Source organism: Topomyia yanbarensis, chromosome 2 (assembly GCF_030247195.1).
Source record: "Topomyia yanbarensis strain Yona2022 chromosome 2, ASM3024719v1, whole genome shotgun sequence".
In the NCBI taxonomy this organism is placed as follows: domain Eukaryota; kingdom Metazoa; phylum Arthropoda; class Insecta; order Diptera; family Culicidae; genus Topomyia; species Topomyia yanbarensis.
This window is the reverse complement of record NC_080671.1, coordinates 136,889,807-136,916,468: the sequence shown is the minus strand read 5'-3', so window position 1 is coordinate 136,916,468 and position 26,662 is coordinate 136,889,807. Positions and strand designations below refer to the sequence as shown.

The 26,662-nt window shown below is 38.8% G+C and overlaps 1 protein-coding gene across 1 annotated transcript in view; it reads right to left on the bottom strand.

Moving 5' to 3' along the window:
• Positions 1-26,193, bottom strand: part of LOC131681480 (uncharacterized) — a 54,066-nt gene extending 27,873 nt beyond the window's left edge. Inside the window, exon 1 of the mRNA XM_058962291.1 lies at positions 25,574-26,193. Within this exon, the coding sequence (XP_058818274.1) occupies positions 25,574-25,587 (14 nt within the window). The 5' untranslated portion in view covers positions 25,588-26,193. The remainder of the gene's footprint in view (positions 1-25,573) is intronic.
• Positions 26,194-26,662: the final 469 nt, after the last annotated feature.

Sequence of the window (26,662 nt, the reverse complement as noted above, 5' to 3'; positions counted from 1 at the left end):
AGACGTAGGACTGCAATACGTGAAATATTTAATTTCTTATTACATTTAGATTAATAATTAATGAAACATTTCTTTCCACAGTTCACTTCATGAATCAAACCGTCTTGCTCATCAGGTCATTTTATTTACAATGAGCGATTAAAGAAAGCAGACAGAAAACTGCGATGGAAAACCGAACTAATATCTGGAACTGCTTTAAAATTTTAAAAAGTTTTCTATTGTGTGCGGTAAACAACCAGACCGATGCTTAAAAATCATGTTTTAGACAATACAGTCACAGTTCTTGTATAGGACACGCTTTATAGTTTTATTTTGCCGTTATTGTAATTTTCCTAAAGTACACATAAATGTAGCGAATGCAGTGGTCTTAATCATATATCGAAGCAAAACATATACAAGAATCGAAAAAAGTTTTATGGAAGGACTTAGATGATTTGCAGCGGTTTTTTGAGGCTTTGTAGTACCTATGTATTAGTAGAATCAAAGTGGGATAGGTTGAGTGGAAATGAATCTCGTGGAATCAATAAATTGATGAAACATAAATAATAAACCTTCGTTGCACTTTATTCTATCCATTCGCGTGAATTTGTTGCTAAGAAAGTTTTCGTCTCCTTAGCCTGTCATGGAGACGACAACGCAAAGAAAAACCGAAAGCTTTCGCTTCGCGCAACGAAAGCTCAGATTTCTATCATACACGCAACACTTGGATATACCTACACATTCGCCTCAAACAATAAACCCAAGCGAACGGTGTATCGTGCTTGAATCAAAAAGCTGTGCGAGTACATCGTGTCCGTACACGAATGGAAGATACGCACCAAACAAAATGAGTCAACGCTGGTGATGATGGGTGGTGCGAAAGAGACAACTAGTACCACGACGTAGGCCTCTGCTACACTGCCCAGTAAAGCTCAGCCGGAATTGAACTGGAATTCTGGCTGGTTCCAGTTCGTACACGGGCTCCAGTGACACAACCGATTCTAACTACAATCGATTGTGTCACTGGAGCCGGAATACGAACTGGAACCAGCGAGAATTCCGGTTCAATTCCGGCTGAGCTTTACTGGGTGGCTGTGGGAGCATGCAGAGCAGTGCACTGCTCTGCCTGCTGTCCAAAAGTTAACTGAGCTTGCCCGACCAAATCTGCTCTTTAAATAGTCGATGGTGACGTCATTCATAGAAGCGTTGCGCGTTAGGTACATAAATCTGTCGTGCCAGACTAGGGAAGCGCAGCCTTCTGTGTGCAAATGCGTGGTATTTTAACTATGTTGAACTTTATTTAAAATTTTAATGCCATGATATAAAAAATCTTTGGGTTTATCTATTGGAATCTATTCTTAGAAGTATTTCTGAGCGATACGCGCAAAAAAACTAAAATTTACCGTAAGATGGCTGAATTATAAGCGTTTAAAATTGGACCACTTTTCGTTACATACCATTTTTGTTGAATTTGCAAATTGCACCCCCATATCGAAAACAAAGACGTAATCCTACGTCACAAATCTTCCAACAATAAAATCCAATCGATTGAATAGCGGCATTTGCAATACACTCGTCAAGGCACTGCCTGGTGGTTTGTGCGAAAAGAGCGCATCAAACTAACTGTGCCGTGACAGATAGAAATATCTACAATAACAACGTAATTCCGAAGAATTAGGAAGCAGTTGCAGACATTATAATCTTTTGACTAGAGACAGGCGATCCACGTACCCTAATCCATGACACAGTTCGTATGATGCCCAGATGAACCCTCCTTGCCCAAATAATCAAATAAATTAATATCATGTATATGTCTATAACGAATGTAATGCATATTGTTCAAATAATGACCCAGTTAGACTTCAATGCCTGAAATTTACATCCGAATTCCACACTCAAATATAATCAAAGCAGGCCCTACGAACACTACTTTCGGTCACTGATAATCGGCTTGTTTATTTGAGCGGAAATGTTGTTAAGACGATGTGTATAATGTACATAATAGCTCTTAACGAATATTTTAACAATAAATACAAAATATAATGCAGGTCAAAAATAATTGATTTAATAAGTAATAAGTAAGCCAAAAGTAAGCTAAATGGCACAAATATAGTATATATAATCAATATAATACTGAATTAGAATACATGTGCAGCTGAAATAAAATGTTACTACTAAAAGAAGTGGAAAATTACAATGGATGAAATGCATCAAACTTATACGAATTACAAATATATAGAAAATAAAGAAATATTACGATGTAATGAACAACTAGAATAAATCAATATTATGAACCAAATGAAAATAATAAAAATAATATTATATAATAATACAACATGGATATAATTCATGTTATGCATATAACAAGATATAAGAAATATATTTAAAATAAAGCGTATAGCGAACATTACGAATATAGCGAGAACAAATAATCTATCTACGTTGGTCGCGTTTGAAAATACCTGCATACGAAAAAGGAAAAAAACGCACATATAAAGATCTCGATAAATCGATATAGTACACCCAGGCTTTTCTTACGCGGGGGATCCGTAGCGCATAAAGAACTTCGTAAAAAACCGCGTGTATTGTAAAATCCACGTAAAAAAACCGCGGTATTTCGAAAAACCGCGTCAATTCGAAAATCCACCTAAAAACCCTCAGCAAAATACTTAGAATATTTTTGGAAGTATTTTCGGAATCGTCCTGACGAGTAGGTGCCAGAAATTTATTTTGGACACCATTTTGAAATCCAAGATGGCGACTTGCGGTTTAGCGAAATTCGCTATAACCCAATCAATATGGGTATTTTCGGACTGGTCTTTACGAGTAGGTTCTAGAAAATTTATGTTTCACGCTATTTTGAAATCTAAGATGGCGGCTTCCGGTTTAGCGGAAATTCTCTATAACCCATGCAATATGGGTATTGTCGGAATGGTCTTGACGAGTAGGTGCCGAAATGGATATTTGACGCCATTTTGAGATCCGGCTTAGCGAAATTCTCTACAACTCAATCAATATGAGTATTTTCGGAATGGTGTGGACGAGTAGGAGATTAATTTCGATGTTTGACGTCATTTTGACATTCTAGATGGCGACTTCAAGTTCACCGAAATTCCCGCATGAAAAATCTGGGCGATCATCCAAAACATCCTCAAATAAAAGATCTACTCATTAACCAGCGAAACGCTAAATATTTTTATGTGTTCATTCTATACTACTCCCTAAGAAGAAAATTTGTTTAAAACCGTCTTTATGCATGAAGGGCACAAAACCTAACTATAATTAGTCCAGGTTTTTGCGTTTCGACTTCGTCTCTTCAGAACCACGGCACTTGACCAATGCACCGGGCTGACACTAAGTCCAAAATTGGAAACACTACTTGTGCACGCACTAAACGACTTCTACCTTAGGATGTCCCGTTGGTGAAGAGGTTCTGTCTGAAAAAACATTTGACGGTTCTCTCAAAATTCAGCAATTAATTTATCAAACTGACAGCACAATAACCAAATTTTTAATTTTACAACTAAATTGTTTGAATTTCCTGCGATTAACTCGAAACCTTGCGTGTATCATTATGTTCGCCGTCATTCAATGACGATTCCCATAGATTGATCGAAAATCAAATTGTAAATGGTGAGAAAATCCAATATGTGCATCAGTGGACCCAAAATATCAAAGCCATAAAATTGAAAACAAATTAATCTAGCTAAAAGTGCGCTTTTTGTGAAGTTATATTTATAACTTTACAAAAAGTGCTCTTTTTTAGCTGCCTCTAGAAGGAGTTCAGTTACCTCTTGTCCGGGGTTGTTCAAAAACCACGTAGACTAATGGGGGACGGGGGAGGCGTCTAGCACAAATCTACTAGGGGGAGAGGGTGGGGTATTTGCGAAGTCTACACAGGCCCGATGAGAGGGGGAGGCAGCCAGGGCAATTGCCCTGGGGCCCGGATCGTATTTGGGGGCCCGCGATCTTACCCGAAAGATTGGCGAACAAGTCCGGTATTCATAAAAGATAAAAAAATATCAATGATAATTTCTTTGTAATCATTCGACTTAATAAATTGTTATATGATGAAAGCCTATAAAAATGAAAACTTTATTTGATAGTTGACATTTGTTAAAACAAACGTTCTTAAGGGAGTTGTCTACTTTGTATACAAGTTTAAAAAACGAGTTTTATTGCTTGAATCGAAGGAATAAACTACAAAATATCGAGAAGCCAATTTAAAAAATTTTCGAAGAAAGCAATAGAGCGTCAAACGGAAATGCGAGTGCACGGATAAACGCATCCGTCCTCTTCTACGTTCGCTTTTTTGCTGGTGGTGCCGGTTGTTGGCTTGGAGAAACTAGACGTGATTGTTGTTGAGTGAATATTTGTCCCTGTCAGATCCGTAGATATTGGTTTTGTAGCCGTTTGTAGTTTGGCATAAGATAACAGTGTGCTGTTTACAGTTATAGTGGGTGTGCTTTTCTTTGCTGCTTTTGCACAAAGTTTTCCGTGGTGCAGTGTCTCTACGTAGAATTCGCGCATAGGAATCTATCATGGTTGCATAACCAGTATTGTCTGATGAAACGTCCCATCGTTACGTATGAAAAAGTTGGTTTGTACGAAAGCATTCTCACCTCAAGAACAAAGTTAGGGATACCCGGGAAAAAGCGAAGTTACCGCTCTTATGGAAGCCACTTCTCCGTATCTTGACATAAATTTGTTAATCACGATGTCAGAGGCGTGTGGAGATAATTCGTGTAAGCACATCTCTCTGGAGCCCTTGCCTATGTATACGGGGATGATGTTGTTAACGTGGCAGCTTTCGTTGGTGTGCTGCACGTTGTTCCGCGAATGTTTCTTAATGTTTGATATGGTGCATTTGTAGGGCGGTAACTTCTCCCGGATTGAGCACAATCTGCACATTTAATAATTATTTCACTTTCCGACTAGCTGGTCCTATAGGACATTTCCGAAAATCAATAGCAACACAATTCGTCTGCAGTCGTTTTTGCCATGTATCTATAGCGGAACGATTTTTAGTTTCTACTCTGTGCGAGAATGAGAAGGTAGACTGACCTTAATTAACAGGTGATTGAAATGGATACCCTTTTGTATTGTTGTATTTTTATAGCAAGTTCAGTTCATCCAACAGCAGCAGTACTGCCCACTGCACTCGCAGTTGTTTAATTTGCGTCTTCCCATTCCTTTATGTGCCTATATTGTTGTCGGGTCCTACATATTCTCACAGCATATCAATAGCGGATCCTACGTTATCCATATCACATTGTTTATTATTTAAACCTGCATAAAATCTACGATTCGAAACGGTTCTCTTGAATGCAATATGAGATAAACTTATATAAATTGAAAATATTTTTGATGTAATAATTTTAAACGAGAATTTCGAACAACATCTGCTACCTTCTCATTTTGCTTACAACAAAAGCTAAAATCTTCTCCATTGCCACCAGCTAATACACTGCTGGCCAATAAAATAGGTGTGTGATAGATTATTTTGTTTTTCTCTCAATTACGCATACCAAGTTGCAGCAGTCTCAATCACACCTACCGTACACAGAAGCCTTGGGATCTGTCAAGTTACTAGTGGGTTGTTGGCGCTGATTATATTTGCAATCTTTGTCAAGATGCAAAACAAGACTATCACAGGCTTTTTCGTGTGGTCAATATAATAGGTGTGTGAAATATATTAACGTGTTAATATTTTACATGATTCCATTATACGTTTTATTTGGTAAAGTTTGAATTCTGCGTGTTAATAAATGTATTTAAATGTTGAATAAGTCAAAGATTTGTTATAGAATGGGTCGAGCATCTCACTGTACTCAAGTGGAACGAGTTTTGCTAAGAAATTTTGTTCAAGAAGATAAGACGTATAAATAAATCGCGAATACACTGCGGCGTTCCGAAAACTTCGTTACAAATGCCTTAAAACCATTGAAAAAAGGAAACACGCAAAAAACCCAAGAAAACATCAATAGCAGCTGACCATCGTATTGCAATTTTAGCGAAATCTGATCCATTCGCGTCATCCAAAACCAATTCAGCATAAATTGGGAAAGTGGTAGGTCCGAGAACAGTTCGCTGTAGGTCGTAAAATTCCAATCTTCCAGAAAGAATTGCTAAGAAGGTTCCACTATTTCGAAGCCAAAGCCTTTGAAGAAAAATGCAATTTGCTTTTCAACAGCGTTAATGGGCCTGGTTCAGAAGGAATCATAAATATCCTTCGGAGGGACGAATCAAAGGTAAACCTGTTATCCTCCGATGCACAACGAAACGTTGAACGTCCAAAGTGCAAATAGTTTGATCTGCGACACACGCAAAATATGGTAAAGCACGGAGGCGAGAACAGTGAGGTTTGGGGCTTGCTTTTCGTGGAATTGCGCAGGTCCTATTCTTCGCAACGCCACTATAATGGCAAGATTCGAAAGCAAGGCTAAAAGATGGGCATCCTATATGATGTCATGCAGTCCTATGACAAAGATAACGTGCCTTTACATGACAGTTTCAGCAAGATATTGACCAAAAACACACATCGAAGTATGTAAAGGAATGATTTCGGGATAATATAGTGACTATAATTTCGGACCATGCCAATCTCCTGTCATCAATCCCGTAGAAAATTTACGGAATGTACTTAAAAAGAAGTTATTCGATCGAAATTTCACAAATAAGGATCGTTTGTGGGAAGCAGCGTAAAAGGAATGCTACCCTATACCAACGGAAACTTATCAGCGTTTGAATAACTCAATGCCAGGACAAATGGATAAAATTTGGTTGAATAAGGGAGCTTACACAGGTTACTAGTTGTTAAAAACGTTGAAGTCTTAAAATCATTGGATTTGAAAAATTTTAATGCAATGGATTACAATACACCTATTTCATTGACCAGGTACTTTGTTGGATTTCATGGAAAAGAAAGAGTTACGATAAAGCATAACATTTAATTTACAAATAAAAGTGTTCTTTTTCATATTTACGACTGTGCCTAACTATAAAATATTTGAATATAAAAATATTCTGACAGAAAACTCAAAATTTCATGTATTTTTATCTCACACCTATTTTATTGACCAGCAGTGTAAATCAATCCGTGTATCGCTTTGTCTGCACAGTAGAAGCAAAAAGTCGTGTTCCAAACCACTATGACCAATGTTTACACCATACAATTTCACCATGTTAGACATAGCGTGCTGATTATGTTCCATACCATCAATCCAGCAGAAGTGTTCGTTTCGCTCACTGTTATTATTCCAGCTATTGTAACACCTGCATCTTATGACAAATGCCATAATGGGGTACACCGTATTAGATATGCCAAGTTATTGAATTTTAAAACCTCTGGTGTTTTTAGAATTTTGAAGTTCTGTTTGTTTACTGAGATATAACGAGACACGGTTATGAGTGCCGATTTCTCGATTGAACGTATTGTGCTATCTTATGACAACAAAAACCACACAACAATCCTAGCATCAAGTGCACATTGAAGCCGAAAAGCTTATAGTAAACAGTGTTTCAAATAATCCACACATTTCACACCAAGGAGCCTATTTCAAATGGAGCGGTGGAAACCAATCATTGTTATGCACGTTTCTGGGAGTGAATAAAAAAAACCAAGTTAGGTTTTTACTCCTGGTTTTGGCTCCTCTTGTCCACTCCGGTTTGTGATTCTTGTTCTGTCGCCGCGTATAGACCGAATTTAATTTCAAACTTTGCTAACAGGTCTTCAAGATTTGTACGTTTAATTTCTCAATTATCCCAGCAGTATGTATATATTGACGCAAGTTATTTGTTTTCAATTTAATTTTCTTTAACAAATATATTATTATAACAACAATCACGAGGAAACATATCTCAAATCCGGTGTAAAAATGTTTCTGCTTCGACTCAGTCGAGGTCTTCCGTGCAGTAAGGTACTTTTGAGTTGTTTGGGGTATACTCAAAATTAGGTAAATTCAACTTAAATTTAAGTAAATTTAACTCAAGGTTCAGTATATAAAAAGCTTATCAATGAGTTGTGATTTTTACCATAGTTAAATGGAAACTACCTTCAACACGGTTGACCTAATTTTACCTTCCTGCACGATATCCCTATATTGAGCCAAAAGTACTCAACTTTGGGTAGTTGTTCGTTTGCGTGTAGTAACCTGTTTTCACTCCTTGGCGGTTTTCACTCCTCAGGAGCCAAACCATGATTGATGAAATCATGGATTTTAATGATTTGTCAAACTATGGTTTTTTTCAACGCATGCTGATTGGAGTAATTTTTGAAACACTGGTTATAATTAGTAAGAATTGTGGCCAAATTTCGTAACGATATATAACGCAAAAAGTGCTGCGATTGAAACTTACAAATCAATACAATGTTACTTAGTCCGATCTTACTTAACACCGATCATATGAGCTACAGTATTTAAAAAAAAATTATCCACCTCCGTCACAAAATCAGAAATTGTTGAATATTCTTGACAAAATAATAAAGTACATTTTTATTAGCATGTTTTAATGTTTTTTTTTGTTGAAGACGAATCACTGCGACCAGTATTAAGATCTATTGTGCGGTAAATAATTGTGTATTTACTAGGTCATCAAATTCATTACAAATATATTTGCATTTTCCTTTGGTTCTGTACTGTTGGAAATAGTGATAAGTAATGAATAGGTGCATAAAATTTTATCCACTGTAATCAACCTATAGTTATATTTTAGCTTATATAAACAAGTTGTCATTTTATTCAGTGTAAACGTTTTACATAGCAACTGTATCATCACTGGAATTTTAAAAGCGCAAAAACTCACCCAGATTTCTGGATAAAATTCCAAGTAATGTTGGATTTTTTGAGTATTCGAAAATACATGATTCTTTTGCAATAGCATACACAAGCTCAAATAGTATAAAGTATAAGGGTTGGCCAAATATTAGAAATCCAAGAATTCACTCACCTATTTTTACAACAAGTAAAATTAGGCTTGTCGGCTTCTAAGTTCTTACAACAGTTAGATAATGAACCTTAAATGCACTTGACATTGCAAATAATTCTGAATTAGATGCTTCAATGAGGTTTAAAGACTGAAGTAGTATTTAAATATCAGTAGTGTTACCAGAAGAATTTGATGAAAAAGACAAACATTGGCTCGAGATCAATTTTCATTGGCAACCGATATCTGATAAAGCGAAATTGCGTTGAACAAAGCTAAAATAATGTTCTTTGGGCCTGATCACACACTAAATTTTAATTGTTGAATATCAGCAAAATTTTGCTGAATTTTGCCAAGCTGAACTATCAGCAATACCTCCAACAAAAAAATTGAAATTTCAGCAATTAAAAACTGTCAAAATTTGACGAACTGTCAGCTTGCTTTACTCAAACCCAGCAAAATTAGCCTGTGCCCGCATATAAAGTCGACCAGTAAGTCACCATAAATTGACTTTTGCTGTGAACCGTGTTTGTGAACATTGCTTCACAGCTTAATGACAGCACAGCAAAAAAAAATCTTGTAGCTTTACGTCTTGCCAGATGCACATAAAAGAAGCGTCCCAATTCACATAAATTTGCATTTATTTACATGTAAGAATGTGAGTTGTTCGGCTTTTCCTAGGTCGTTCAGTCTGAATTTTACATCAAAAGAATCAGAATATTTAATTTTACATATCATATCATGTAAAGTTTTATTATCAGACAGAAAAATACATCGCTACTTTTGTTTACGTCAAATGTAATTTTCATTTTTTCTAAGAGTGAGTGTTTATAAACACGGCTCACAGTAAAAGTCATTTTTATGTCGACTTTGTCAGCGTGCACAGCGTAATCCCAATCTTATCCCAATGAACGTCTCGTCAGAACAGGAACTCACTATGTGCGAGTCCATGCTGGCTGGTGGTATGCACCAAAACTGCGACCTTCAAAACATAAATGGACGCATTCTTGACCTTGCTTTTGTCAATAATAACAGCAATGTCAAGTTTCTAGAGACACCAACTGAGCTACTCAAAATAGATACTCATCATAAGCCCTTCGTCCTATGTGTTGATGCCTATGTCGATCCCGGAAACGATACCTTTTCGCCAACTAACGATCGCAACTTTGATTTCAATCGCTGTAACCTTGATGAGATTTCTGAATCGATTGAAGCTATCAACTGGAATACACTATTAGCTGACTGTGAACTCGACCACGCTGTGAGTGTTTTTTTATCACAATATCTTTGATATTCTACGTCGATCGGTCCCGCTAAAACGAACACCTAGAAAGCTGCACAAAAAACATTCATGGTGGACTGGTGAGATTCGCCATCTTCGAAACATTCTCCGTAAGAAACGAAAGCGGTATTTTCGCAACAAATCGCACTACAACAAAGCTACTTCATCAAGTGGAACATCGGTACGAGACAGCCTTGGCGAATACCTTCCAGGAATATATAAACCGCATACAGCATAACCTTCAGAGCGATCCTTCGTCTTTTTGGACCTTTATTAAAGAACAGCCTGACAGAGCGCCCGTGAATGTCACGTACAAAGGTGTCACAGCTCGACAGCCGCTTGATTCAGCAAATCTTTTTTGCTGATTTCTTCCGTGAGGTCTTCTGCAACTCTGAGACAACTGCCCCGGATTCATAGGGGAGACTGAGGAGACTTGATCCCCTTTTTTATTTTTCAATCCTACTCCGTGGAATGATACAAAAATTAGGTATTTTTTGTAGTTTTATATTGTTTCTGGGGTTGACTGATAATCACAAAAAAAATCACATGGAAATATTATACTGGACATGAGCTATGAGCATTTTTGGAAAACAACAAAAAACTGGAAAATTCTTTGATTAGTGGAGACTCGATCCCTAATTTGGGGACACTTGATTATTTTTAGAAAACGTGTTTAAAAGAGCATGTAGGGTAATAAGCCTATTTTTACCCTTTTTCTATTATCATCCTACCCATCTGAAGCCTTTGGTTAGAGCAGCGTCTGCCATCTTTGCTCAACGCATTGGCTCAAATGGTGTTGCGATAATTGGGGTACTCGATTAGAGTTTTTGCTGCGCTCAAACAGAAGATTTTCACCATTCTTAAGACAATTTTGTTATTATATTGGCTCTTAATAAGAGGCGAATGACCTTAAGGCTAAAACCTCTATAATCGAAATAAAAAATGGCTCCTAATTACAAAGCAAAGAAGCTGAAATAATAAAATTAATAATGAAATAATGTGGTACCCTCCCTAATAGGACAAAAATAGGTACCTAACCCCATTCAATGTTATAAATGTATTGTGGTATTGATTGAATTGTTGTGATTTCATATTACTATTTTTGTTACTACATATTACGCATCTCTCACAAGATTTTTTTTACGAATTCCCCAAATCTCTGTGCAATTATTTGAAAGTTGTCGTTATTATGGTTGAGGAACGTCAAATCTGGGATGCATGGTTGCTACGTATACTGTAGTAAACAATTACAGTTAAGTTTCTGTACGATGAAGCGTTCATTTTTGACAGTATTTTTTGTTATTTATGGCAACAATGACTTCAATTGTTCTGGTGTGAATTTGGTTATTTTCAGTGGTGTGAATGAAGCATGGCGAAGGGGATCAAATTTCCACAAATTTGAAGGGATCAAGTGAACACATAGCACCTATTTCAGCAAACTTTAGTACAAGTATAGTTGAACAAAAAAATCAGCTCAATCATAACGTATTCATATAATTGACATTCTCTTGTAATTCTGTATGCAAAAGTATAGTATGTAGTGGGTGATTTTATCAATTGTATAAAAATTTGAAAATTTAGAAAATAAATCTTCAGTTCTTCTGAGATTTTTTTCTTTGAATCGGTAAAAATTCGGTAACACATGTCCAATTTATTTTTTTGTGTTAAAGAAACTTATGTTTAGATAAAGCTGCGCAACTTTCTAGTATGTTCGATTAATGTATTCTGATCCGCCTTTGAGTTACAATGATAGGATCAAGTCTCCCCGAACTCACCTCTACTTGAGCACGATATACGTACAGCACTGAGTAATGTTGATTCCGCTAAAGGCGCCGGCCCCGATCGTTTACCTCCGAAACTAATCAAAGGATGTGCAGATTCTCTTGTGGCTCCCCTCTCCATTATTTTCAATCGGTCTCTTACCGAAGGCCGGTTTCCTCGCGCATGGAAAACTGCAGCGATAACCCCCATTCACAAAACGGGAAGCGCACAGCGTGTGGAAAACTTCAGACCTATTTCTATTCTCTGCTGCGTAGCGAAAGTTTTGGAGAAACTTGTATATGAAAAACCTATTTTAATCCACCTAGCGGTGCAATTGTGCCTTTCTCAATCATGAATCACGAGAATGTGTGCGTTGTTTATATTCATTAAAAGAGTTCGAGTTCTAAAATTTTGAAAAAAAACAGCCACGGTAATATTGAACTGAAAAAAGGTGCGAAATCGGCAAAGTCCCAAAAAGTCGATTTTCACAAAAAAAAATTTTTTTCAAGATAACACAAAATCTCGACGTTTCATGCATTTTAAAGATGTTTGGCATCAAAAATACGAATTCGATTTCTGAAATTTCATGGGGTCCCCCCTTTGAAAAAAAAATTTGAGTTCTGGCTTATATGGGAATTTCATATGTGACCGGACGATTTAGTCTATATTTCCGGACCCATATAAGCGATCCGTACGAAATTTTATAGACATCTGTGGGGATATTATAGCTATCATTTGGAACTAAGTTTGTGAAAATCGGCCCAACCATTTCAGGGAAACTGATGTGAGTTCGTAAATTTTGAAAGATGGCCGCTTTTCCCGGGCACTTCCGGAACCGTCTATGGTGGTCAATGTAGTCAACGAAAGTTTGGTTGGCCGTCGGTGACCTAGAACAGCAAATTTAAGTTGTTTGAGAGACATTTTAGCGAAATTTTTACCTTTTTTGCTTTCATCGGAGTATCGGTTTGAATCACAATTTGCTATGTGATCGCACGCCACAACCTGTAACTCCGGAACCGGAAGTCGGATCGGGATGAAATTAAATAGCCATTTACGGGGACGCAATACCTTTCATTTGAGGCCAAGTTTAGTCGAATCGGTCTAGCCATCTCCGAGAAACCGATGTGACTGTTATTCTGAATTTAGATACTTCCGCCGGGGCTTCCGGAACCGAGGATGGTGGCCAATGTGGCCAAATAGACTTTGAATGGATGTTAGTGACCTAATACTACAAATCGAAGCAGTTGTGGTCATATTTTGGAAAAATTTTCACCTTTATACATTCATTGCAGAATTTATTAAAATCGACATTTTCTGCGTGTTCGGACTTATCACCCTGTAATTCCGGAACCGGAAGTCGGATCCATTAGAAATTCAATAGCAGCCTATGGGAACGTTGCACCTTTCATTTGAGACTAAGTTTGTCAAAATCGGTTCAGTCATCTCTGAGAAAAATGAGTGACATTTTTGGTCACATACACACACACATACACACACATACACACATACATACACACAGACATTTGCCGAACTCGACGAACTGAATCGAATGGTATATGTCACTCGGCCCTCCGGGCCTCCGTTAAAAAGTCGGTTTTCAGAGCAATTGCAATACCTTTCTATTGAGAAAGGCAAAAAGGTGCGAAATCGGCAAAGTCCCAAAAAGTCGATTTTCATAAATAAATTTTTTCGAGATAACATAAACTCTCGATGTTTCATGCATTTTAAAGATGTTTGGCATCAAAAATACGAATTCGATTCCTGAAATTTTTTGAAAAAAATTAGAGTTCCGACTTATATGGGAATTTCATATGTGACCGAACGAAAAGTCTATATTTCCGGACCCATATTAGCGATCCGTGCGAAATTTTATATACATCTATGGGGATGTTATAGCTATCATTTGGGACTAAGTTTGTGAAAATCGGCCCAACCATTTCGGGAAACTGATGTGAGTTCGTAAATTTTGAAAGATGGCCGCTTTTCCCGGGCACTTCCGGAACCGTCTATGGTGGTCAATGTAGTCAACGAAAGTTTGTTTGGCCGTCGGTGACCTAGAACTGCAAAGTTATTTGAGAGACATTTTAGCGAAATTTTTACCTTTTTTGCTTCCATCGGGGTATCGGTTTGAATCACAATTTGCTATGTGATCGCACGCCACAACCCGTAACTCCGGAACCGGAAGTCGGTTGGGGATAAAATTTAATAGCCATTTACGGGGACGCAACATCTTTCATTTGAGACTAAGTTTGGTTGACTCGGTCTAGCCACCTCCGAGAAACCGATGTGACTGTTAGTCTGAATTTGGATACTTCCGCCGGGGCTTCCGGAACCGATGATGGTGGCCAATGTGACCAAAGAGACTTTGAATGGCTGTTAATGACCTAGTACTACAAATCGAAGCAGTTGTGGTCACATTTTGGAAAAATTTTCACCATTATACATTCATTGCAGAATTTCTTAAAATCGACATTTTCTGCGTGATCGTACTCATCACCCTGTAATTCCGGAACCGGAAGTCGGATCCATTAGAAATTCAATAGCAGCCTATGGGAACGTTGCACCTTTCATTTGGGACTAAGTTTGTAAAAATCGGTTCATCCATCTCTGAGAAAAGTGAGTGAGATTGTGTTCGCGTACACACACACAGACGCACATACACACACATACATACACACACATACATACACACACATACATACACACACAGACATTTGCCGAACTCGACGAACTGAATCGAATGGTATATGTCACTCGGCCCTCCGGGCCTCCGTTAAAAAGTCGGTTTTCAGAGCAATTGCAATACCTTTCTATTGAGAAAGGCAAAAAGGTGCAAAATCGGCAAAGTCCCAAAAAGTCGATATCTAAAAAAAAAAATTTCGTGATAATATAAAATCTCGACGTTTCATGCATTTTAAAGATGTTTGGCATCAAAAATACGAATTCGATTTCTGAAATTTCATGGGGTCCCCCCTTTGAAAAAAATTTTGAGTTCCGGCTTATATGGGAATTTCATGTGTGACCGGACCGTTCAGTCTATATTTCCGGAACCATACAAGCGGTCCGTGCGAAATTTTTACAGACATCTGTGGGGATAATGTAGCTATCATTTGGGACTAAGTTTGTGAAAATCGGCCCAACCATTTCCGAGAAACTGATATGAGTTTGCTAGTTATGAAAGATGGCCGCTTTTCCCGGGCACTTCCGGAACCGTCTATGGTGGTCAATGTAGTCAACGAAAGTTTGTTTGGCCGTCGGTGACCTAGAACTGCAAAGTTAAGTTATTTGAGAGACATTTTAGCGAAATTTTTACCTTTTTTGCTTCCATCGGGGTATCGGTTTGAATCACAATTTGCTATGTGATCGCACGCCACAACCCGTAACTCCGGAACCGGAAGTCGGTTGGGGATAAAATTTAATAGCCATTTACGGGGACGCAACATCTTTCATTTGAGACTAAGTTTGGTTGACTCGGTCTAGCCACCTCCGAGAAACCGATGTGACTGTTAGTCTGAATTTGGATACTTCCGCCGGGGCTTCCGGAACCGATGATGGTGGCCAATGTGACCAAAGAGACTTTGAATGGCTGTTAATGACCTAGTACTACAAATCGAAGCAGTTGTGGTCACATTTTGGAAAAATTTTCACCATTATACATTCATTGCAGAATTTCTTAAAATCGACATTTTCTGCGTGATCGTACTCATCACCCTGTAATTCCGGAACTGGAAGTCGGATCCATTAGAAATTCAATAGCAGCCTATGGGAACGTTGCACCTTTCATTTGGGACTAAGTTTGTAAAAATCGGTTCATCCATCTCTGAGAAAAGTGAGTGAGATTGTGTTCGCGTACACACACACAGACGCACATACACACACATACATACACACACATACATACACACACATACATACACACACACAGACATTTGCCGAACTCGACGAACTGAATCGAATGGTATATGTCACTCGGCCCTCCGGGCCTCCGTTAAAAAGTCGGTTTTCAGAGCAATTGCAATACCTTTCTATTGAGAAAGGCAAAAAAGGTGCGAAATCGGCAAAGTCCCAAAAAGTCGATTTTCATAAATAAAATGTTTTCGAGATAACATAAACTCTCGACGTTTCATGCATTTTAAAGATGTTTGGCATCAAAAATACGAATTCGATTTCTGAAATTTTTTGAAAAAAATTAGAGTTCCGACTTATATGGGAATTTCATATGTGACCGAACGATTTAGTCTATATTTCCGGACCTATATAAGCGATCCGTGCGAAATTTTATATACATCTATGGGGATGTTATAGCTATCATTTGGGACTAAGTTTGTGAAAATCGGCCCAACCATTTCGGGAAACTGATGTGAGTTCGTAAATTTTGAAAGATGGCCGCTTTTCCCGGGCACTTCCGGAACCGTCTATGGTGGTCAATGTAGTCAACGAAAGTTTGTTTGGCCGTCGGTGACCTAGAACTGCAAAGTTAAATTATTTGAGAGACATTTTAGCGAAATTTTTACCTTTTTTGCTTCCATCGGAGTATCGGTTTGAATCACAATTTGCTATGTGATCGCACGCCACAACCCGTAACTCCGGAACCTGAAGTCGGTTGGGGATAAAATTTAATAGCCATTTACGGGGACGCAACATCTTTCATTTGAAACTAAGTTTGGTTGATTCGGTCTAGCCATCTCCGAGAAACCCATGTGATTGTTAGTTTGAATTTGGATACTTCCGCCGGGGCTTCCGGAACCGATGATGGTGGCCAATGTGACCAAAGAGACTTTGAATGGCTGTTAATGACCTAGTACTACAAATCGAAGCAGTTGTGGTCACATTTTGGAAAAATTTTCACCATTATACATTCATTGCAGAATTTCTTAAAATCGACATTTTCTGCGTGATCGTACTCATCACCCTGTAATTCCGGAACCGGAAGTCGGATCCATTAGAAATTCAATAGCAGCCTATGGGAACGTTGCACCTTTCATTTGGGACTAAGTTTGTAAAAATCGGTTCATCCATCTCTGAGAAAAGTGAGTGAGATTGTGTTCGCGTACACACACACAGACGCACATACACACACACATACATACACACACATACATACAGCCTCATGTGGGAGTGTTTGAGAGTGAATCAAAGTGTGATTGAGAGAGCACCCAAGTAAGCCTCATACAGGATGTATGATCGCGCGAGTGAGAGTGAATGAGTACATTCAGTACAGCCATCCCCCCAGAAGTAATACCGAGAGGTAGTTCCTGGGAGGAATGATGGCGGAGCCCAATGGAGTTTAGTCGGTATTAATGGCTGGTCACCATTTGAGTCCGACACGCCCCCAGTGCACCCCGTGTGGTAGATTGGACCCTACCGTTAGCACGTGTACTGGGCTAGGACATAAAGGTCTTCTCCATTGTAAAAAAAAAAAAAAAAAAAACATACACACACATACATACACACACAGACGTTTGCCGAACTCGACGAACTGAATCGAATGGTATATGTCACTCGGCCCTCCGAGCCTCCGTTAAAAAGTCGGTTTTCAGAGCAATTGCAATACCTTTCTATTGAGAAAGGCAAAAAGGTGCAAAATCGGCAAAGTCCCAAAAAGTCGATTTCTAAAAAAAAAAAAATTTCGTGATAACATAAAATCTCGACGTTTCATGCATTTTAAAGATGTTTGGCATCAAAAATACGAATTCGATTTCTGAAATTTCATGGGGTCCCCCCTTTGAAAAAAATTTTGAGTTCCGGCTTATATGGGAATTTCATGTGTGACCGGACCGTTCAGTCTATATTTCCGGAACCATACAAGCGGTCCGTGCGAAATTTTGCAGACATCTGTGGGGATAATATAGCTATCATTTGGGACTAAGTTTGTGAAAATCGGCCCAACCATTTCCGAGAAACTGATATGAGTTTGCTAGTTATGAAAGATGGCCGCTTTTCCCGGGCACTTCCGGAACCGTCTATGGTGGTCAATGTAGTCAACGAAAGTTTGTTTGGCCGTCGGTGACCTAGAACTGCAAAGTTAAGTTATTTGAGAGACATTTTAGCGAAATTTTTACCTTTTTTGCTTCCATCGGGGTATCGGTTTGAATCACAATTTGCTATGTGATCGCACGCCACAACCCGTAACTCCGGAACCGGAAGTCGGTTGGGGATAAAATTTAATAGCCATTTACGGGGACGCAACATCTTTCATTTGAGACTAAGTTTGGTTGACTCGGTCTAGCCACCTCCGAGAAACCGATGTGACTGTTAGTCTGAATTTGGATACTTCCGCCGGGACTTCCGGAACCGATGATGGTGGCCAATGTGACCAAAGAGACTTTGAATGGCTGTTAATGACCTAGTACTACAAATCGAAGCAGTTGTGGTCACATTTTGGGAAAATTTTCACCATTATACATTCATTGCAGAATTTCTTAAAATCGACATTTTTTGCGTGATCGTACTCATCACCCTGTAATTCCGGAACCGGAAGTCGGATCCATTAGAAATTCAATAGCAGCCTATGGGAACGTTGCACCTTTCATTTGGGACTACGTTTGTAAAAATCGGTTCATCCATCTCTGAGAAAAGTGAGTGAGATTGTGTTCGCGTACACACACACAGACGCACATACACACACATACATACACACACATACATACACACACATACATACACACACAGACATTTGCCGAACTCGACGAACTGAATCGAATGGTATATGTCACTCGGCCCTCCGGGCCTCCGTTAAAAAGTCGGTTTTCAGAGCAATTGCAATACCTTTCTATTGAGAAAGGCAAAAAGGTGCAAAATCGGCAAGTCCCAAAAAGTCGATTTCTAAAAAAAAAAAATTCGTGATAACATAAAATCTCGACGTTTCATGCATTTTAAAGATGTTTGGCATCAAAAATACGAATTCGATTTCTGAAATTTCATGGGGTCCCCCCTTTGAAAAAAATTTTGAGTTCCGGCTTATATGGGAATTTCATGTGTGACCGGACCGTTCAGTCTATATTTCCGGAACCATACAAGCGGCTTATATGGGAATTTCAGGTGCGAAATTTTACAGACATCTGTGGGGATAATATAGCTATCATTTGGGACTAAGTTTGTGAAAATCGGCCCAACCATTTCCGAGAAACTGATATGAGTTTGCTAGTTATGAAAGATGGCCGCTTTTCCCGGGCACTTCCGGAACCGTCTATGGTGGTCAATGTAGTCAACGAAAGTTTGTTTGGCCGTCGGTGACCTAGAACTGCAAAGTTAAGTTATTTGAGAGACATTTTAGCGAAATTTTTACCTTTTTTGCTTCCATCGGAGTATCGGTTTGAATCACAATTTGCTATGTGATCGCACGCCACAACCCGTAACTCCGGAACCGGAAGTCGGTTGGGGATAAAATTTAATAGCCATTTACGGGGACGCAACAGCTTTCATTTGAAACTAAGTTTGGTTGATTCGGTCTAGCCATCTCCGAGAAACCGATGTGATTGTTAGTTTGAATTTGGATACTTCCGCCGGGACTTCCGGAACCGATGATGGTGGCCAATGTGACCAAAGAGACTTTGAATGGCTGTTAATGACCTAGTACTACAAATCGAAGCAGTTGTGGTCACATTTTGGAAAAATTTTCACCATTATACATTCATTGCAGAATTTCTTAAAATCGACATTTTCTGCGTGATCGTACTCATCACCCTGTAATTCCGGAACCGGAAGTCGGATCCATTAGAAATTCAATAGCAGCCTATGGGAACGTTGCACCTTTCATTTGGGACTAAGTTTGTAAAAATCGGTTCATCCATCTCTGAGAAAAGTGAGTGAGATTGTGTTCGCGTACACACACAGACGCACATACACACACACATACATACACACACACATACATACACACACAGACATTTGCCGAACTCGACGAACTGAATCGAATGGTATATGTCACTCGGCCCTCCGGGCCTCCGTTAAAAAGTCGGTTTTCAGAGCAATTGCAATACCTTTCTATTGAGAAAGGCAAAAATGTATGCTGCCACTAAACCTGTCATCTCTGATTTCCAGCATGGCTTTGTCAAGAAACGCTCAACTCTTTCAAACCTATTGGTTTACACCAGTGTCTTGTTCCCTGCTGTCGAAGAACGACACCAAGTAGACGCGGTGTATTTTGACTTTTCAAAAGCTTTCGATAAAGTTCCACATAATATTGCCATCGATAAGCTGAAAAGGCTTGGCTTTCCCTTCTGGCTAACTAATTGGCTGAAGTCCTACCTAGACAATAGATCAGCTTATGTGAAATTTGCAAACCTTGCCTCGACTGTTTTCGAATTACCGTCTGCACGCAGAAAAAAGATTTGTAGGTTCAATAAAATTATGCATAAATTAAATTATTGGTCGGGAGACAATAAAATTATTTATTGAATTCAATAAAATTTATTTATTGTTTCAATAAAACAAAATTATCGTTCCGTTTTTCAATAATTATTTCATTGAAATTAAAAGAAAATTATTGATACTAAAAATGTATTTATTGAAAGCAAAAATTTGTTGTTGCTCTAATAAAAAAATATTTTGAAACCAATAAGTTTGTTTGTTAAAGTGATAAACAGTAAATGATTGGATTCAATGACACATATTTTTGGTTTAAATATGCTAATTTTTTCTGCGTGTGGGTTCCCGCAAGGCAGTCATCTCGGGCCTCTTATTTTCATCTTATTCATAAACGACCTCAGCGAGCGAATCCAGTCTGAAAAGCTGTTATATGCCGACGACCTGAAGATTTTCCGAAAAATAAAATCTCCTCTAGACTACGTAGTTCTTCAAGCTGACATCGACTTAGTTCAAGATTGGTGTAAACTCAACGGAATGGATTTGAACATAAACAAGTGCAAAGTGATAAGCTTTAGTCGATGCCGCTTAATTTTTCGTTTCGACTATAAAGTAGATGGCTATAGCCTAGAAAGGGTGTTGTCAATTAAAGACCTAGGCGTTTTAGTTGACTGCAAACTGAAATTCAGCGACCATATTTCCACAGTAGCTGCCAAAGCTTTTGCGACTCTAGGTTTCTTGCAAAGAAACGCTTCAGATTTCAGTGACCCGTATGTACTCAAAACATTGTACTGCTCTCTGATACGCAGTACCCTGGAATATGCTGTCCAAGTTTGGGCGCCACACAACGCAACCCAACGTGATCGAATCGAGCGAGTGCAACAACGTTTCATACGATTTGCTCTTAGAAATCTGCAATGGCGCGACCCAGAACGTTTGCCTGCATACTCCGACCGATGCAAGCTGTTGAACATGCAGACTCTTGAACAGCGACGGGTTTTACTACAGAGGCTTTTAGTATTTGACGTTATCACTGGAAACATCGATTGCCCTGATCTACTCCAGAAAGTAAACTTTTATGCTCCGCAGCGCCGATTCCGGAACCCGCCTCTTCTTTGGATACCCCGGCATAGAACTGCATATGGACAGAGTAACCCAATCGACATGTGTTGTGTAAAGTTTAACGAAACAATTGGTGTTTTTGATTTTAATGTGTCTAAAAAGAATTTTAAGTTAGGTATAATCAATGTATAGCATTAATATTTTATTTTTTAACGTCTGAACGGCAGTCAGCCGAAGATATGTATAATAAATTAAATTGATTGCCATTCTTTCACTAATTGTTTCACCAATCAAATTCTATAGATTTGCTGATTTTCGGCAAAATAATGAAACTTTACTGAAAATCAGCGTAAAAAAATGGCAAAGCTGAACTCTTGGCAAATGATGCTATGCCGGAAAAGTTTCAGTAAAATATTTTACTGAATTAAAATACAAGAAAATGGTGTGTATGATGTCAGGCGTAAAAAATAAGCAAGCAGGCAATCTGGAAATGAATATTTAAGGCATGCAGTTAATCATTACGCACGTTTTCTAGTTCAAAAAATTTGGTGTCCAAATAACTCTACATATTTTTACATTTAATTTGCAGATTTGCCAAATATTTGCCAATTTTACTAATTAACGAATGTTCAATAAAAAACGAGAATGATTTCAAGACCTTTCTGTAATTAAAGTAAAGAGCGTAAATTTTTTTCTCTCCAAGAGAATTGCTCTCTGGACTCCCTAGCAATGGGTGGCGTTTCTTTTCGCTCGGGTGCTGTCAGTTCAATCGAAGATGGCGTTGGAACAGTAAGCACTCCGCGAGCGTGTTGTACGTTTTTACGAAACGCATGATCATCGTGGAAAAAAGTTTACTGTAGACCACTTTCGAGACGAAAACATGCCGGTAGCGGCCGTCCGGCGAAGATAATGACGAAGAAGAAGCAAGCGTTGAAAAAGCTATTGACCATTGTATGAAATGCCTTAACCTCACAAATTTGACAGGTGCTGGCCCTTTTGTTTACAGTTTGGACTTAACAAATGTGGAATCCATTAAAATAAGCTTAGTGCTAATAATTAATTCCCAAGAAATTTTACCGCAAAACTACTTACCGATTCAGAGAACACTAGAAGTAATTGATAAACAAATAATTAGTTCACTTATTTGATCTTGCATACACATTTTCCTACAGTAGGGAATAGGACAATTTAATTGTATGACGTTCTATAGAACATTTATACTTCCAAAAACATGATTCCCAATATATTTCAAGTGCTTCCCAATATATCTTTTTGAGAATATGAATAATCTCTAAGTTCAAGATGTAATCAACAGGACCACCACCTGTCACATTTAGTACATGACGTCACTGTGCAATGACCAATTCGACAACAAGGACGGAACGAGTTTGCGTGACGCCGGCCGAAAATATCACCACTCCCATACCTTGATTCACCGAACTCTCAAGATGGAGGACATCATCTGTCGGAGAAGTCTCGGTCCCCCCCAGTGAGCAAATTTTCTGGCAGAGACCGCTCTGCTAGATTTCTGTAAGTCTTGGTTTGGCAGCCCTGTCAGATTTCTGCGCGTATCCTGTCGGGTTAGTTGAGCTAGGGCGAACTCGGTTTCGCTCGCGTTTTCTGGCAAATTTTGACAGGAACCGAGCTAAACCCTGGCATAACTCGGATATAAACTGTGCAAAGATCCTGGCAAGTCCTACCTGGTAGAATTTAGCACGAATCGAGCAAAACATCTGACAAAGATATAGCAGGAAGCGTGCAGAGATCTTGGCCGTACATTTCTGGCTCGATTCTGGATAAAGGTGAGCAGCATCGGTTGGTTTAACCGCTTCTGTCAGAAACGGTTGTTGCATTTGAGCGAATTTCGTTGCCAGAATTCTCGCACAAATCGCGCAAAATGCTTGCAGAAACTCTGCCAGCATCAATTTCGCTTTGCTCAACTTTTGCTAGCTTTCTGCTTGCCACGCCGACCGGGCCTGAGTGCACGGTGCGCGGATAGCGATCGTGAAATCGCTGTGCCGGTGGATAACGAAGAATTACCGCGTGACGTCGTTCGTGCTGGACGACGAAGGTACTTTCCACTCTCGAAGACTCACATTCCAGGAAATGACAGCTACAATTCCAGCTACAAGTTGGCCACACCCGCCGAAGTAAAATAGTAAATATGCTTAATAAATTTGAAAAAAAAAGTTATGCTGTTCATCGCCATATCGGACAGACGGATTTCAAAGCCGTGGTTCAAGCCGAGCGGTCTGGCCATCAATCAACAAATGTACCAGGAGGAGTGTCTCGAGAAAATTCTTCTGCGTTCTCAAAGGAGCATCATGCGGATGGGAAGTAAGTCTTCTAGTCGTACAAGGCGTCTTCCCATTACGCCAAGAAGACGCTGGAGTAACTTGAGTAGAAAAAGATATCGTACGTACCGACAGAAAGGAACCCAACCAACTTGCCCCAGTGCCGTCCCATTGAGGATTTTTTCGGCTCCCTCAGTGCCCTAGTGTACAAAAATAATTGGCGAGGCAAGGATACGATGTTGATGTTGACCACCAAGATCCGGAGTTGTATTCGGAAGATGGACGTCAGTGCCGTCGAGCGCTCTTGTGAGAGCATCGCGACTAAGTTGCGTTGTACGGATGACCAGGACCCTTTCTCCAATATACATTGACGTTTTTTGAAGAATAAACGTTATGTTTTTAATTAAAAAGTATTGAATATGTTGAAAAAAAATCATGACTGAGAAAATTCTCATTTTTTATTGAACACCCGTTAGTGTCGGTATCAAGTGCATATTAAGCTCATTATCTCTCTTACCTTAAAGCTATGTTAGTTACTCATAAAACATGATTTTGCTTCGTTGGGAAAACAGTTGAACCAATTTCTGGATTTCTAATATTTGGCCAACCCAAATGATTTGTTTTTATAAGCCAATCACTACTTTTGAGCCTTTGGATAGCTTAGAATACGTGTGAAACAGAAGCATCTCGAGAGTTTTTATAGAATTTTTTTTAGGATTTGGTATGTATTTTTGAATATTCAATTAAATTCTCTATCATTTGAAATTTTGCACAGAAATCTGAGTAATTCTTTTGTGCTCATAATTCCAGTGATGATATATAGCTGTTATCTCGACAAACATATAATTACGGCTTAAAAGCCAACTGTAAAACTCTCTTTGAAAAGAAATTCCGGACAAATCGTTACTTGCTGAACACAGTTCACAGCAGTTAACGAAAGAGAAAACTTTTCTCTTTTGTTTACTACCAACATCTGTGATTGATGAGTAACGGTTTGTTCGGAACTTTGACAGTTAGCTTGAGTTGAGTTAAGTACAAGATTGAATAGAATGACAGCAACTTGTTTGTGTATGCGGAAATGGAACTAGTTACATTAGGGTGGATAAACTTTTGTTACGCCTTTTCATCACATCCTACTACTTCCAATAGTACAGGGTCTCACAAAAAGAAAAATGCAAAAAAAAATAATACCTATGATTTTGTCGAGAATATCGAACAAATACTGGTTTTGTTATGGGGATGGATAAACTTTTTACGCACTGTAAACCTTATCACGCACCCAACTAGAGACTGGGAGATCGCAGGTTCGATTCCTACTTGAGGACATATCTTTTTCTCAGCGTGTCATAAAAGGGTGACCGCTCCGGTCATTTTTTCTCTGTCTATTTTCCATTGGACACGTTCCTACAAAACTTATCACGATACCAACAGACAGTTGTCGAATTGTACTTCTATTTCAGTACATAAACCAATAATCCTCAATTCGCGAACAAATTCCAACACACGCATCATGAAGTTAATTCTACAACTGTAAATAAATTATGATGTTTTTCCAGTTGGTTGACCTGAAATACCAAAAAGAACAGCACGACAAGGATTCGCGTTACTCGGAATGTACGCTATGCTATTAGATTCTCTGATTTCACCAGGCGAAACGTCTCCCGTACAGCAACAAAAGTTGAGCAAATGAGGGTCAAAAGTAGCGTCTGAGTAGTATTTGCTACCATCTTCATGGAATTCGACCCATCCCAGACACTCATTTTATGGGAATCAAAATAACACATTTACATCTCTTTCGTATCAGTTGCATATCAAAGCTCTCTTTGTTTTAATCAATATTTATACCATTGAATCAGAGGCTCATCCACTTCCAATAAGTCACTGTATCAATACTGTGTCAGTCACACGAGATGGACTTTGACACCCGTACATACCCTCTACTAGGCTATCATCTTCCACTTACCTTGTTCTAGTCATGTGAGTTTTCCTGTGAGAGTTTATCAGGCGTTTCCACCGAGGCAATGTCCTTGCTGCTTTCAACGTTACCTTTCGATTTCCCACCTCTTGCTACCGTAATTGAATGAAGCACACAATAAGCGAAATGAATGTAGGCTCAACTATAATTCAATATTGTCACGTCTTTGGAGAGATTCTTTTGCGAACTAGGTATTTATTTCTGGTCGAATATTTCAGCACCGTCTCACCGCCCTGAAGGCGTCTCAGCAATTAGGTCTGCATATTTATTCTTCAATGCGAAGTGTTTTTTTTTTATTTTGTTTTGCACTACAGCAAGAGATTTTCACATCCCTTCAGGGAAAGGATTTTGTTCACTTCACTCAACAACAAATTCCATATTCATTCGCCTACTTTGCTTGTGTTAAGTTTAGTCACATTTATTCCCTGAATAGAATAAATTCAACAGCCCTAAAATCTTTTCCACTTGAAAAATTGCAGACAGTTTACTCAGCGCTTATTTAAAAGCCAACCAACCTCCACTAATACGGGAAACAGATACTCATATCGTGTCGGTAAAACACATCTTCTCACGCTGATCTCCGGGCTCCAACTAACTGAAACCTCTGAGTCTTGGTCAAAGCACTGAAAGGATGCACTTTGTCACGCACGGAAAGTAAAAGTTGTCCTAGCACATTAGGTCCCTAACATCCCTTTGACTCTCTATCGTACCGACCAACATCAAAACATCCTAAATGAGATGAGCTTCAGCATCTCTGGAGTCTGCGCTTTTCTGAGAGAAAAACTCTCAGCATCAAACAGGTAAACGTTGAGATTGCTATGGCAACGAATCTCTCTTACTCGGCTACCGGAAAATATGATAAAACACAACCCAAACCACCCCCTGTCAAGGCACAATCGTGTAGTGAGTAAAGGTGCTAAGGTGCTCATGTGGTAAGACGTGTGTTGTTTACCACCCCCTCCCCTGCTTCAACCGCCTCTACTAGCACAATCATTCTATCGAAAATGAGCTTGTAAAAAGTGCAGAGATTTGTTTTGATACAAATTTGGCTATTGTAAATTGTTGTGCCAATGAGCG